Here is a 13,713-nt window from a genome sequence, read left to right on the forward strand (position 1 = left end):
CAAGCAACAGGCCTAGTGGCTGGTATTCCCCTAGTTTCATCCTAAAACAGTGTCATAGACAAAATTTTTACCTCTCCATACCAGCAACCAAACCTCTCTCCCCCAAGAAAAAATAAAATGCTCTAATTGTCTTTATTACTTTCAGACACTGGCCACCAAACACAGATGTTCACTATTGAGAATTAAAGGAAGGGTAAAAAAAGGAAGGGTAAAAGGTCAGAGGGACCCGGATCAGCTAGAGCCTTCTTTGGATTATTTGGCCCCATTGTCTTGAATGGCTCTTATTTTTTTTGAAGAAGAAAAGAATATTTAGGTTGAACATAAACGTGAATGAATCACTCATGTGGGCCCATTTTGTTGGTAGGGCTCTTGCCTGTGCTCCCTGCTTCTTAAAGACAGCAGAAGGGAAAGTGTGTGAATGCATTAAAAAGAGTAAAGAGTGCTTCTGCTTCAACTCTTAGAAGCTTCCTATCTATAGGAATCTCTGGTCAAAAGAATTTGGTCCTAAAAACAAGAGCTCTAGAACAAACTTTCCAACACATGGGGGTTTCATGGCAAAGAAAATTCACACTGGTAACTGTTTCACTGTGGCTGTTTTTTGTTTAGTCCAATTCTTAGGGACTTCCCATATTGTGAAGTGTGTGTGTGTGTGTGTGTGTGCGCACACACGTAAATAGCCCTAACTATAATGCCCCCCCCCCCAAAAAAAAGGTCTCTCATCTAGGTTCCTGGTAGAATGATTTATAAAGTAGGATAACATATACACAAAATTCATCCTGGTTCAAGATTAATACATTGATCTCAAAGTTAGTGCTGGCACCTTTTCTCCTCCTCCTTTTTTTTTTTTTTCTTTTGTGAGGGCTGAGAGGACACTGAGTTTGATTTGGTTTTATATTGTTTTATTTGTCTTGACTGTGATTTTTGTACAATCCCTCACTGCCCCTTTCCAAACCTAGAACTGTTGACATTTCAACAGAAAAAAAACAAAAAAAAAAAAACAAAAAAAAACAAAACACTGCTGTGTAGAAGCTGTCTAAAATCCTATTTCTTTAGAAACTCAGATTATGGTCGCACTCACTTTTGCCACTTGAACAGCCACGGGCCCTTCTGTACTCAGGTGTTTCCAAGCTGCCCAGCTTCTAATTGCGCATCCAGATGCCAGGTTCTATCCGCTCAGGACCCAGTGGTTCGCCCTGTGAGTACTAAAACTCACTGGGTTGACTCGATCCTCCTTCCCTTCCGTCTGCCGCAGTACAGTCTGACCTGGGTCAAGTTTCCACTCCAGAAAAGACTCACAGCCCCAGTCTCGCTCCCAAGGAAGCTCCCCTTCCCACAGCTCTGTACCCCACTGTTCTTGTGCCGGCTTCTTTTCTCTGGTCATTTGATAAATGTCCGTACAGGAAGGGACATTTGTTACAGAGAGCGGACTCTGGCCTCCCCAAAATATTCGCATATATGCCCTGCCCATGCCCGCCCTTCAGTTAAGTGTGTTGGCTAATGACATTCGACAGCCACATCCTAGAAACGTTGGTTAATATCCCCACTAACAGGCACGTCCAGGACGTTAACTGGTGGGCGACTTACAGATGACTGCCAGAGTTGCCCTTCTTGTGGTCTGGGCAAGTCACGCTTTGCTAAGTCCATTGGCTATTGTACTGCTTTTTAAATTTTTTTAAAAAGCATTTTTATGCAGAGGCCTCTCCTGGCAGCAGGTGTGACCCCTACTTGGGTCTGGACGCCTCCCTGCCTGAGTCAGTTCCAGAAGGCGGCAGACCTTCGGAGGGAAGAGAGAAAGCGAAAAGAAGCAGGGTGGGCAGAACGAATAAGGTTTCGAACAAATGGGCAAAAATCACCGCCTGACCTTGCTAGCTTGTGACCTGCGTGGCACGTACTGAACTTGTGTGACAAAACTGAACACACACACACACACACACACACACACACACACACACACACACACACACACAGCCCACAGCCCACACTACAGCCGTTTTTTGCAAACTCGGAGCCTCAGTCCCGAAGACGCACAGCAAAAACCCCTGCAAGCGTGTGCGCGTCCAGGGCAGTAGCCGGGACTGGAGTCGCGCCCCCGAGGCGCGGAGGCGCGTGTGTCCGCGCGTGCATGATTCTTGACACCAGACCCTGCAGCTGGGAGAGCGTGCCTACACCCGGGCAGCGGCGCGCTATGCGTGGGCTCGGCGGAGGCAGGGGCGGCGCACGCGTGCTACGTGCGTGCGCACGCACACACCTTGCCTGGGTGTCCGTGTCACCCGCCTGGTGCCCCGGCTGAGCGCTGCTGCTCCAGGCTGCGTTCTGGAAACGAGCGGGAAGGGCGGTGCCAACTAGTGACCTGAGGGAGGGCAGGGAATCGGGATCCAAGCAAGAAAGTGGACCCCAGGAGACGTTTGAGCGACCTCATCCGGAAGAAGCGACGGGGTTATTTATGAGCCCTGATTTAAAAGTAGTGGCTGCTAGGGAAGTGAAAAAGGAGCTCACCCCAAGCTATGAGAGAAGCTATAGACTCACGAATGCTGTTTATGACGATATAAATCAACGTGGAGCTTGTGATGGGAAATATGGAGAGAGTGAGTTTGGGGTAGAAACGAGGAAACAAAGTAAAAAAGGAAAAATTAGTTTTCGCCTTCTTTTTCCACCCCACCCCCTCTCCCTCTGCTTCTGTGCCTTTCCTTCCTTCCCCAGGAGCTTAGGATTCCAACCAGGAAGCTAGGGAGGGTGAGCACACCCCATCCCGGGTGGAGTCTGCTCGAATCTTCCCCAAGTTTAAAGGAGGCTCGTTACAGGGCGAGGGAATACATGTAAATAAACAACTTGGAAGATTTATGGGAAGGAGTTCAATTTTATAGGACTGTATTTATAGAGCCAGCGCTGGCTCATTTATAAATAGATTAATGGGGAGCTAAAATTAATGGACTTGTGAGCTGCGCATTTAATTTCTGTGGCTTCTACATGACAGACAACCGCCCTTTCGAAGTTCAAGCATGGAAGGCAGCTTGCGGTCAGGGAGCCCCGATCTTCCTCAGGAAGGGACACATCCCTTTGGGCCAGCACCCCTCTAGGGGCGCTAGGCTCTGGTTGCCCTGGGTTTTAGGGGAGGGACCCCACCGGCTGTTATTTGCAAATGAAGGAAAAGAATGTGGCCTCATTTTAAAAAAATAAAGAAAGAAAGAAGCGAGTCTTCCTCCTAGCATAATTTTTAATCAGGGTCCTTAAGCCGCTAATACCAGTGGGGAGGCGGGCTTAAGGGGGCACTGTAAGCGGCTCAACCTGGCTGGCTGCCTCCTGGCAGAGAGGGCAGGGAGGGACACTTCCTCCAAGGTTACCTAGGGTCCCTGTGCAGGCCTTGTGGCCAGGGTCCCTGGCCTAGCGATTCCAGCTGTGGCTTTCCTTACTCCTTCCACAGCCTGGTAAAATAGTAACAAAGGGATTGGGGAACTGTGAGAAGGCCATTTTGTTAGGCAAGTCTGTCTCAGGCTCCCTAACCCTTTCCTTCTCTTTCTAGTTCTTCCACGTCTTTCGCAGTTCTTTTCTCACATTTGGGCCCCTCAGGATCCTGGCTTTTACCTAGGAAAGATGATTGTCTCAGATACTCTCCTTGTCAAATGATGGTGGCAAGGGCGGGGTGGTCTGGAATTTACCTATGGGATGATAGATGACAGGTCTGTTTCACCAGAGTTGGAGCTGACGCTTCTGAAGGAGAATTTGCCATAGGAGATGGATATTACTCACCACTCCTTTTGTATAATCCCAGTGGTAACCAAGCCCTCTCTCCCCAAAAAGTAAATGAAAAGGGAACTCAATGCAATACAGTTGAGCCAGAGGTAAATACAAATACGTACACCTATTTTCATTATAGATAAATGGATTGCATGCCCGCTTAATCACATTTCCCTTGCAATTCTTTCCTTGCTTCTACTTCCCTTTCTTTTTGCAGGGAGAAGAGGAGGGTTCTATGATTTGGTCATTTATAGTTCTAGCCATGGTACCCTCCCCCACCTTTCTTTAGTTAATAAGGAAGCCAAGAAGTGGAAGATCTCACATAAAGCAGATTCCATTGTCCCTTCTGTCTTTCCCTATAGGGAAGTCCAACTGGGAATGATTCACCTGAAAAACAGAAAATTGATATGGGAGGCATATTATTAATTAACTGAGCACCAACTACATGCTAAGTACTCTCCTAATCTGGAGTTATCAAGATTCAACTTTGCTGGTTATCCTTAAGTGTATATACATGCTACTGTTTCTGCTTTTTATAATTAAACCAGGCAGTATTTCAATGTTGGAAAGAACCCTAAGAGGCCCACATTTTACAGATAAAGACCTTGAGGTCCAAAGAGAAACAACGACTTGTCCAAACTGTGTAACATCTTGGATGACTTTACTTTCCTTGCCTCAGGGAAGACACCCAAGCCTTGGGATGAAACACAGATTGAGAAGATCACTGCAGCCCATTAGGGCTGGGCTGCAGCCCATTAACCCAAATGAAAAAAGCTCTGGCTTCTCTAGGCAGCCTCTGAGCCTAAGGTAAGATCCAACCTCCTAAGACAACTATGTCTTTTTCCTCCTCTGGGCCAAAGGAGCTGTTCCTCATTTGTTTATGGAGGGCCTTGTACAGCTGGTGAGGTCAGGGTTGGGTTCAATCCTGAAATAAGCCAGTTAACTCCTCCAGATCCCCAGGTGTAGGGTGCAGGAGCCCATACCTGGCCCTGTGGGCATCTCCTGCACCATTTCCTCCAAGGAATACCATGCCAGAATGGAATCCTATTAGCAGTGGGAGGGGAGCATCATCTTTGACTTGGACCCAGAGCCCTTTAGTTACTGAGACACAGAGTCTTTAGTTACCTGGGAAGTAAATTTGACACCTCATTTTTTTTAAAGGGCAAAAATGAACCAAGAGATGCAGTGAACATGAGCTTTTATTACAAATCTAATTAGAAATAAGAGAGAAGAGTGTCAACTTAGAATTAAGAAAATAAAAAACACCTCCTAGTGAAAACAAAAGTATCTGTTCTTCTAAGAAACAAAATTTATTGTGTTTATGCTATAACGAAAACACTGCCTGCGTTTCGGTGAGAGAGGACAAAAAGGAAAAAAATTCTTGGCTATACTTTTTTTCTGTCTGTGGAATTAAACAATGTCCATATTCAAGAAACTGAAGATGAAAACACAACAAAAACACAACAGTCTTTTTATTTGTGTAAATCAGATCAACACTGGACAATAAACCAATTTCTACCCATTACCATAACAGCTTGTCTATAAAGAACAGAAAAATTCAGATAGGATTCTACCTAAGGTCAAGCGTTATTTTTTTTTCTCGTTTTTTTTTTAACCACCCATTCACAGAGGTATAGATTCACAGATAAATAATCCCAAACTACTTGCCATATTTACACATTCCCATTAAATTAAGCATAAATAAATATATACAAACTTAACATGGATACCCTCCAGAACTCTTCTTCAGAAGAGTCAATAGATTGATACTTCTCGATTGTGTGGCAAAAACAATATTAGTGGATTAGAGACAAACTCAACAGTGGAGTCAATTTTGGCATTTAAAGAATAGTGTTCATTCCACTTTTTGAAAGAAAAGGAAAATGAATTTTGATATTTTGATATTTCTTCTTACTCTTCTTTCTTTTTTTCTTTCTTTCTCTTTTTAACCCCAATAATTTAACATATATTGGCACAGGAGAGGAAACACTATTTGGGCTCTTGAGGCAACATCAGATGGTTTAAGGTTATTATTTCCTTTCCACATAATGTATTATGCATACAGGATATCAGATGTGATGACAAATTCTCTATAAACACTCTAAGTAGGAAGGAGTTGCCCTTTTAAGTAAGGCTTTGTACCAGAGGAACAGTGTGTAGATAAGTCCGGGACTTCAGGTTTTCCATTCAACCAAAGTTTTCATAGGATATGAAATAATTGCTTGAGAGAAAGCGGTTCCCTTGGCCAAAGAAAATAAAACAGCCAGGTCTTTGAAAGCCTCTTCGGTTCTTTATGGGGGTGTGGAGAAAGCTAAGGATGTGGAGCCAGAGAGAAGGAAAGAAAAATGCAAGATAATTTTTGTGCTGGGGGTGGTGAGAGAAAGTTACTTTCCCAGTTTGGGGGAAAATTAAAAGAGCATTTTGATGGTGGAAACTTCTCCCAGAGATCTCCTCTGTCTTTTTTTTTTTTTTTTTCCCCCTCCCCTGAGACCCATAATACCTGTAGGAAGAGGCAGGATTGGACAGAGAATGGTCAGGAGACCTTTGGAACCTCCTAAGGGAACTTGGAAAGTGGAAAGTGTGAAGGCAGCACTGCCACATCCTGACTCCTTTTTTCTATCTTTAGCTATTTTCGTTTGGGTGTGCGCATTCGGGAGGGGCACGCGGCACGGATAAAATGTCTACAGAGTGCAGGGAGGAAGAAGAGCCGCAACTCACCTGTTTGGTTTGAAAACAAAACTCAAAAGGGCTTGTTTTAAACGTTTCCCTTGACTTAAAAGGCAAACTCTTGCGTTAATCCTACTGTTTATTGATTTATGGGCCCAAGGAAACCAAATCTTTTAATAACTCAATTATCAGATAAACGTAGCGGGCCTGGCTAACGAAAGCAAAGGGGGTGGGGGTCGTACAGAGAAGGAGAAGTGAGGGAGAGGGGAGGCAGTGGGCTCTCTGCACGCGGGGTAGGGGGGGGCAGGGAAAACGCGCAAGGGGCTCTACTTAACCGGGGTGCGGGAGACAGGCTCGAATGAGGGCGAAGGACGGTGAAGAGAGCCTGCATAGCCAAATAGGACAATTCGTACCCCATCACCCGCCTTTAGGAACGTGAGGAGGGGGCGTTTTCGTCCTGCCAAAGGCTGGGGAAGCTTCCGATTCCACCGGACATTTCTAGGCCACTTGCCCTCCGGGAGCAGGCGCCCGGAGCGGCCGCTGGTGGCAAAGGGCTTGGGCAGCGCAGAGACCCCTCCCCGCCTGCAGCCCGCGTGGCGCCGCCCCATTACCTACTGGAGAATGGGGCTTTCTCGGTCGCCTTAGCCCTTAGGGTGAGACCTAGAGCGAAAAGGGCCCGCGCGGCCCGAGGCCCCTGCAGCGGCTGATTCTATGTCCTCAACACGACTGGGCGCGAGTGGCCCACACGCTCTCAGGACCTGCACAGTAAGAGCAAGGCGCGTCCATCGCGTCTCTCGCACGTCACACGCGTGGGGCGCGTTGCCCTGCAAGGAAAGGAGACGATGGTTTTCAGTGTGGTTTCTCCTGGCCTTGTGCAATCAGAATACATACAATGCAAGCGGCCAGGCCCTCCGACAAAGGCGCAGGCTTCTGAGCTGGGGAGAGATGGAGTGTCTACACTCTCCATAAGGTTTAGTTCCCAACCTTTGTATTTAACCTCGTCTTGGGCTGAACCCTGCACACCCAGATGTTCCCAAAGGAGCTAGTGGTAGATGGGCTGGGATGTGACATAAACTGTTGCTTGGACCTTCCTGGTGACCTGAAACCAGCTCCCTAACCCTCTCCCCCATAAAAGTGTCAGCGCAAAGCTCCCAGCAGGTGCCTAAACCCCAATCCTCCAACCTTCTCCCAAAGCCAAAGCCCATGGGGTGGCAGAACTGAGAGTCCCCGTGGTTCCTATGTGTAAATCCTCAGAACAGACATCTGGATCTTTATCTTTCAGGACTGTTGCAAAGGTCCTAAGGTCTAGTTTGTATAAAGAGGCGCGTGCATCAACACTAAGTTTAGAGACCACTGAGGGTGGATTTCCCCACTGCTTTGGGGAGGGTGGCGACAACAGGTTCCAGATCTTATTTCATGATAATGCTCAGATGAAGCCCAAGAAAGGAGTAGAGCTGCCAGAATGAGAAACATTAAATGCAGGAAACTTTATCTACTGGGAATAGTCTCAGTGTGTACAGACGGTAAAATTCAAAGCTGAAATACATCTCCTTTCACTCTGCATTCATTATTTTGCCAAAAGAAGTACGCATTATATGCCAAAAGAAGTACGCATCTGGGAAGGGGGGAGTGTCTCATTCATAAAGCATCTTGTAAGAAAGCAATTGTGGCTGAAACACGAAAGCTTGCAGCACCCTCCTACCCACAACCACTGGAAAAGCTGCTTCTTTACGCGCTAGAACAGCAATCACCAAAGAGCCCAAGGAAATGGAATCTATTTCAAAAGCAGGGCAATATTGCTAAAATATTGGGCTCCAAGAACCCTTACTCTTCTCCCCTAAAATTCATTTTTCAGTTCCCCCTCCCCTGGAATTCCATGTTGAGGTATCTGTTAGCAACTAGACTCCAAGCAGCTTCAATCTCTTATTGGCCACTTTCTAAATTATTCCCTTTGAGCTTCTTTAAAGAAGTGCACCTGCAGAATTCTGACACACAGGCTTTGATTAAAAGGGATCGGATTTTTTTTTTCTCTGTACCTTATAGATTGTGTAGGAAGCCCAAGTCCTCTTTGAAGAAGCTCATAAACCATGCGGGCAAAGCTTTGGAAAACAGAAGAGAATGAAATGGTACATACCCCTTTGAAGGAATTACATACTAATCAAAGTATTCATATTGTGCTTTTTTTTTTTTTTTACTATGGTTCTTAAAATTGGTAGATGACACAAATAAAACAAATGCAAGATTCTCTGTATGCAGATGCTGGCCAGGCTGGGAATTAGTAACATTTCTAAAAGGAACTGATGATGAGTCTGAATCAACTTAATCTGGATTTTCCTCAGCCGCAGAAGCCTCTGCTCTGCTGGCTGGCGCCCCGCCCGCATCACCGCGGGCCTCCCTCCCTGCCAGCCCTCGCCCTCCCAAGGGTGCCAACGGCCCGGGAGCTGGGCGCCGGTGAGTTAAGAACGCAGGGTGGGGCGGGGGCGGGGTACCGAGGGGACTGAAACACAACGCAAAGGGGCTAACCACACTCATTTTCATCCCGGAAAATTCCCGTGACAGCTTGAGGGAGGGAGGGCGGGCAACCTAGAAAAGAGTGGCTGGGAGAGGGGTGAGGTGAGGTGAAAGGGTGGGGACTGCGAGAGAGTTTCCTTAAAAAATATTAAAAATTAAAAAGTTCGTGCGTCTCAGTCAACCAACTCTCAAAGCACTGACACCAACGTTTCTCCGATTTTCTTCCAATAAGTTAGCGTTTCCTCATGTTTAGTCTTATGTTTATTTTCCAAAGGGGGAAAATCATGGTTTTCTTTTATTATCAGTATTACTAAGCTCGAAAGAACCGAAGTGGAAAATCCAGACGTTTGTCTCCAAGTGTATCTTGAAATAGACACTGAGAACCGATATTGTTGCTCCGTTGTACGCCTCAGTTTTTTTTTTAAGTTATTTAGCTCTTTTTTTAAATTTGATTGTATGTGTATTCTACCTAATATAATTCTTCCAAGCCAATCCAACATTTTAAAGCTAAAGTTAAATTTTTTGTTTTCCTTTTGTATTTAAAACATTTTTCTTTCTTTTTTCTTTTTTTTTTTTTTTTAATTTTTCATTTCCTGTGTTTCTCCTCCTTGTCGCCAGTTTTACTACCTGGGCCTTCCCCAGACGTGTGCCTGTTAGTGGTGGTGTTGTTCAAGAACATCTTGTCCATGCCTTTGAGCGCCTCGGTGAGATAGTTCTGCAGGGCCGTGAGCGCGGCGCAAATGGCCGGGGCGCCGAAGCCGTGCGTGATGAGGCTGAAGTGCGTGAGGCAGCTCTGGATCCCCGGCTCCAGGATGGGGCTAGGCCTGCTGTTCCCGATTGGCGTCCGGTCCTGCGCCAGCAGATCCGTAAATTCTTTACAGAGTTGCCTGCGAAGAAGGGAAAGGAATGTGGGGCGGGGGGGAATCACTCAGTGTCGTTGTCATTGGCATTAGAAAGGAGACGCTCACACAAGCCCAGAGGCGCCCGGTCACCATAGAGTGCGAGAGCGAGGCTAATGTGGACGATTCCGCTCTGTTTCCCTTCCCAGCGCTCTCCCTTCTGGAGCAGCTGGGACTAGAAGGAAAGCGGGGGTGGGGAAGTTATGCACCCCTTCTATCCCAAAGCCTTGTCTTTTTTTTTTTTTTTTTTTTTTCTCAAATCCAATCTTTCCCCCCATCATTCCAGGACCGCTTAAAGTCTGTGTGGGAAATTCGCTAGGCTTTAGCGTTTGGATTTGAATATTCAGTAATTTGGGGCTCTTACCTGGCAGTTTTGTAAAAAAAACAAAAACAAAAACAAAACCCTTCCCCCTTCTCTCCTCTGCATGGCTAACCTCTTGGTGATCAGACTCAAAAAGCCCTGAAAGATTTAAGCCCCTGAGCCACAAGCCTGTCCCTGGCACAGAAGCAGATTGCCAGAGACTTGCATGGCCCAGGGCATGCAACTGTTTATTCCAGGAGAGAATGCTGATTCCATTTAAAACAAAAATCTGTTTACCTGTAGTATTTGGGGAGGAAGATATGTTTTCCCCCCTTTTCCCCTTTTCGCCCTTTCTTTTAAGCACAGGCTACTGAAAATCATTGTACAACAGGATTGTTGTCAATATAAAAGGATCCCTACATTGTTTTAAAAAAAAAAAGCAAAAAACCGTAACCATCTACAGGTAGGTGTTTAAGACATGGGAGGGTAGATTTTTATTTGTTGAAGGTTTTTATTTCCTCAAGGCAACTACAATTTAGAGGAATCTTTCAGCCTTAGAAATCCTGCGTGCCTAAGTATGAATTAAGCTTATTTGAGAAATTTTTAATATAGGAGGTGGACAAGAGGGTTAATATAGGAGGGTTTTAGCCCAGAAGTTCCAATGGCTTGGCTCTGCTACCAGTCAGAGGAATGACATCCCAAAGGCCATAGCCTTTCACAGACTGGCAGACATCTCCTGTCAGTCTGTTTCCACTGGTTGTGGGAGGGCGGGGGGGGGGGGGCGGTGAGAAAGAAAAACTACAGAGTTCCAGTCCCAACCCCTCCACTCTCTTCATGGCCTGACATTTGGGGACATGTGGAGCCTGGACAACAGGTAAACAAGGCAGGTACCTACAGGCCCATCTGAGTGACCCTGGGGCATCCTTCGCCAGGGAGATTACTCCCAGGAAGAGTAATGGCTGAAGGAGACAGAGAATACATCCCCCCACTCCCACCTGCAGCAAGAGAAAGGGTTTTGGTTTTAAGACTGGCAGGTAGAGGGACACCTGGGTGGCTCAGTTGGTTAAGCAGCTGCCTTCGGCTCAGGTCATGATCCCAGTGTCCTGGGATCGAGTCCCACATCGGGCTCCTTGCTCAGTGGGGAGCCCGCTTCTCCCTTTGCCTCTGCCTGCCACTCTGTCTGCCTGTGCTCGCTTGCTCTCTCTCTAACAAATAAACAAAATTTAAAAAATTAAAAAAAAAAAAAAAAGACCGGCGGGTAGAGAATCCTCACAGACACTGTCTCTCTACCATCCCCACTACTGGTTTCTCAATTCGAAATGCACATCTACATCCTTACAACCAGGAAAAGATAGGTAAGGGTTCTATCTATCTAAATAGGTTAGCTCTTAAGCCTGGGGTACTTTGGAATCACCTGCAGGGCTCAAATGCGCATATCCATGCCTCTGCCCCCCTGATTCCAATTCAGGGAGCTTGGGGCTAGGTCCACAAATAAATACCTTGGAAAAGCTCCCCAGATGATTCTGATACTCACCCCAGGTTAACAGTTGGTGTTCTAAGTGAAGTTACAGGATTTCAAGAGGTGATGAGGTGGGGGAAGTTACAAGCATTCCTTAGGGAAATCTTATTACCTGATTTATACACTTTAGTTTTATTTTTTTCCCCAAAGTACATTTATTCTTTCATGAAGCACCAACAGTTTCCCGACCATCAGAGAGAGAGGCAAGGGGCAGAAGGGCAATAGATCTATTACATTGCTAGTTGGTGCATCAGAAGGAAACCTTCCAAAAAAGAGGATGGGTGCCAGGTTTTGATCTTGGAAGAGATGGTTAAGGAAGTCTTTCCTTAAGTTTGTACTCATTACCAAAGTGCCAAAAAGGAAATTCTGAACTGGGGAGAACAAATGCTTGGAGTCAAACATTCTAAATCTTCAAAGCCCAAAGCAGGGTCTGTAAGCAATTAAAGTTCTGGGACATTAATATTTTTTGACCCTGCGGAAAGGGGCAATCAAATTCCAATCACGTCTCAAAAACATCTGGACAAATTTGAGCAAATGATTTTTCAGCCTTCCATATATTTCTTTAAATTACGCTGTCAACGAAACAAACCGCGTCCTCCAGCACTAAATAAATGAGCGCCGCTGTTTGGGCCGAGCCTGCGAGAGAAACGTGTGGGTGCACGCAGCGCCGCCCACTGCAGGCCTGAGCCGGCCATAAAACACCAACAATATGACACCCAAGCCAAAGACAGGAGTAAATCAAATAAATAGAAAACCCACTGTAAAAGTTCAAATGAGCTCTAGACCTAAATTTAGCCAGAGATTTACTGTTTTCCCCTCTGGAGTTGTAGTAAATTTTGCGTCTGTGGAAGATGCCAAACAGCAACGTTGGAAAGAGAATAATTAGAGCTGTGGGTAGAGATGGGTGCACGTGGGTGACATAAAGACACCCGGAGCATGCATATGACAGAGAGAGGTGAACCTGGCAGAAATGGGCACCTAGGGATCCGGGGAAGAACTCGAACAAGGACCAACCCAGAGATAGTCTGCCTGGTCTCCCCAGGGTTGGGGAGAAGAACTATAAAAAGCCTGGATTCATATTAATAAAGCCATTCCCCCCCCCCAAACCTTGGTAATAGAGCAGACCCAGACAAACCCATAGCCCATAATCAACCTGGGTGGGGAGGAGAGAGGAGAGAGAGAGAAGGGCAGCAGGGTGGAGCCCGAAGAGCTCCTTGCCAGCAATCCGCAGGCTGCAAAAGCTACTTCTACCACTGAGCTGCTTCCCTCAGTGGGGGCTGCATTGCCTCCCCAGCACTGCCTCGCCCCCCCCCCCGCCCCCTGCCCAAGGAGTTGATGAGGTGATGCAGCAGGGTGGGAGGGCTGAGAGTCTGGGACACTCACTTGGTAGCCAGCAGCATATTCTTTCGGGAATGCAGGTCACTGGGGTCGGTGTGCTGCCGGTTCAAATACTCCGAGACAGCTTTAGCAGGAAACTCCGTTTCACAAATATACCCAAAATCCCGAGCTAAGTGAACAGCTTCTCCTGAAAAGACAGCAGCAGACGTAATAATCAGTCCCTATTTCCTAATCATCCCAGGCTAAGAGATCCTTCCTGGTCAACTGTTGGTATTTACAGAAGAGACCAGCTGTTGGGGGCAAAAGCAAAGGTGAGACTGAAGCCCAAATAAAAATGACTCTCAGGCCATAAAGTTGATGGAAGAAACTTTGCTCCTGCTGCTCTTTCCAGCCTCTCCTTGATGATCCTTTTAGCCAAGTCCTAGCTAGACATCTCCGGAATAGCTTCGGGCTTCCTACACCCCATGTTTTCTCTTAAGAGAAAGATGGGCAGATAGTTCAGGAGTCACCTTACAATTGCACCTAGACAGTTGGCTGGATATTGGAGCCAGATTTCCCTCCTCCTTTTAAAAGCACCTGTTGCACCTGCTTTAAATAAAATTTAAAAGTATTCCTATCTTTTGTATTATCTTTTGTATCTTCCTATAACTGCACTAGGACAAAAACCCCCTCTTATTAATAATTAATATACATATAACCATAATTCCATGTGTGTACATGCCCACATATATTAAAGAACATAT

General features: G+C 46.2%; 1 protein-coding gene across 4 annotated transcripts in view; it reads right to left on the reverse strand.

Moving 5' to 3' along the window:
* Positions 1 to 5,029: 5,029 nt before the first annotated feature.
* Positions 5,030 to 13,713, reverse strand: part of TFAP2B (transcription factor AP-2 beta) — a 30,325-nt gene continuing 21,641 nt past the window's right edge. For 3 of the 4 annotated variants that reach the window (XM_047734794.1, XM_047734795.1, XM_047734796.1), the window contains 2 exons: positions 13,016 to 13,157; positions 5,030 to 9,800 (listed from right to left, as the gene is read on the reverse strand). In XM_047734794.1, coding sequence (XP_047590750.1) covers positions 9,500 to 9,800; positions 13,016 to 13,157 — 443 coding nt within the window. In that variant the 3' untranslated portion in view covers positions 5,030 to 9,499. The remainder of the gene's footprint in view (positions 9,801 to 13,015; positions 13,158 to 13,713) is intronic. The other variant, XR_007128263.1, reaches the window with a different exon arrangement.

The sequence above is a fragment of the Lutra lutra genome, chromosome 6 (genome assembly GCF_902655055.1).
Source record: "Lutra lutra chromosome 6, mLutLut1.2, whole genome shotgun sequence".
Classification (NCBI taxonomy): Eukaryota; Metazoa; Chordata; class Mammalia; order Carnivora; family Mustelidae; genus Lutra; species Lutra lutra.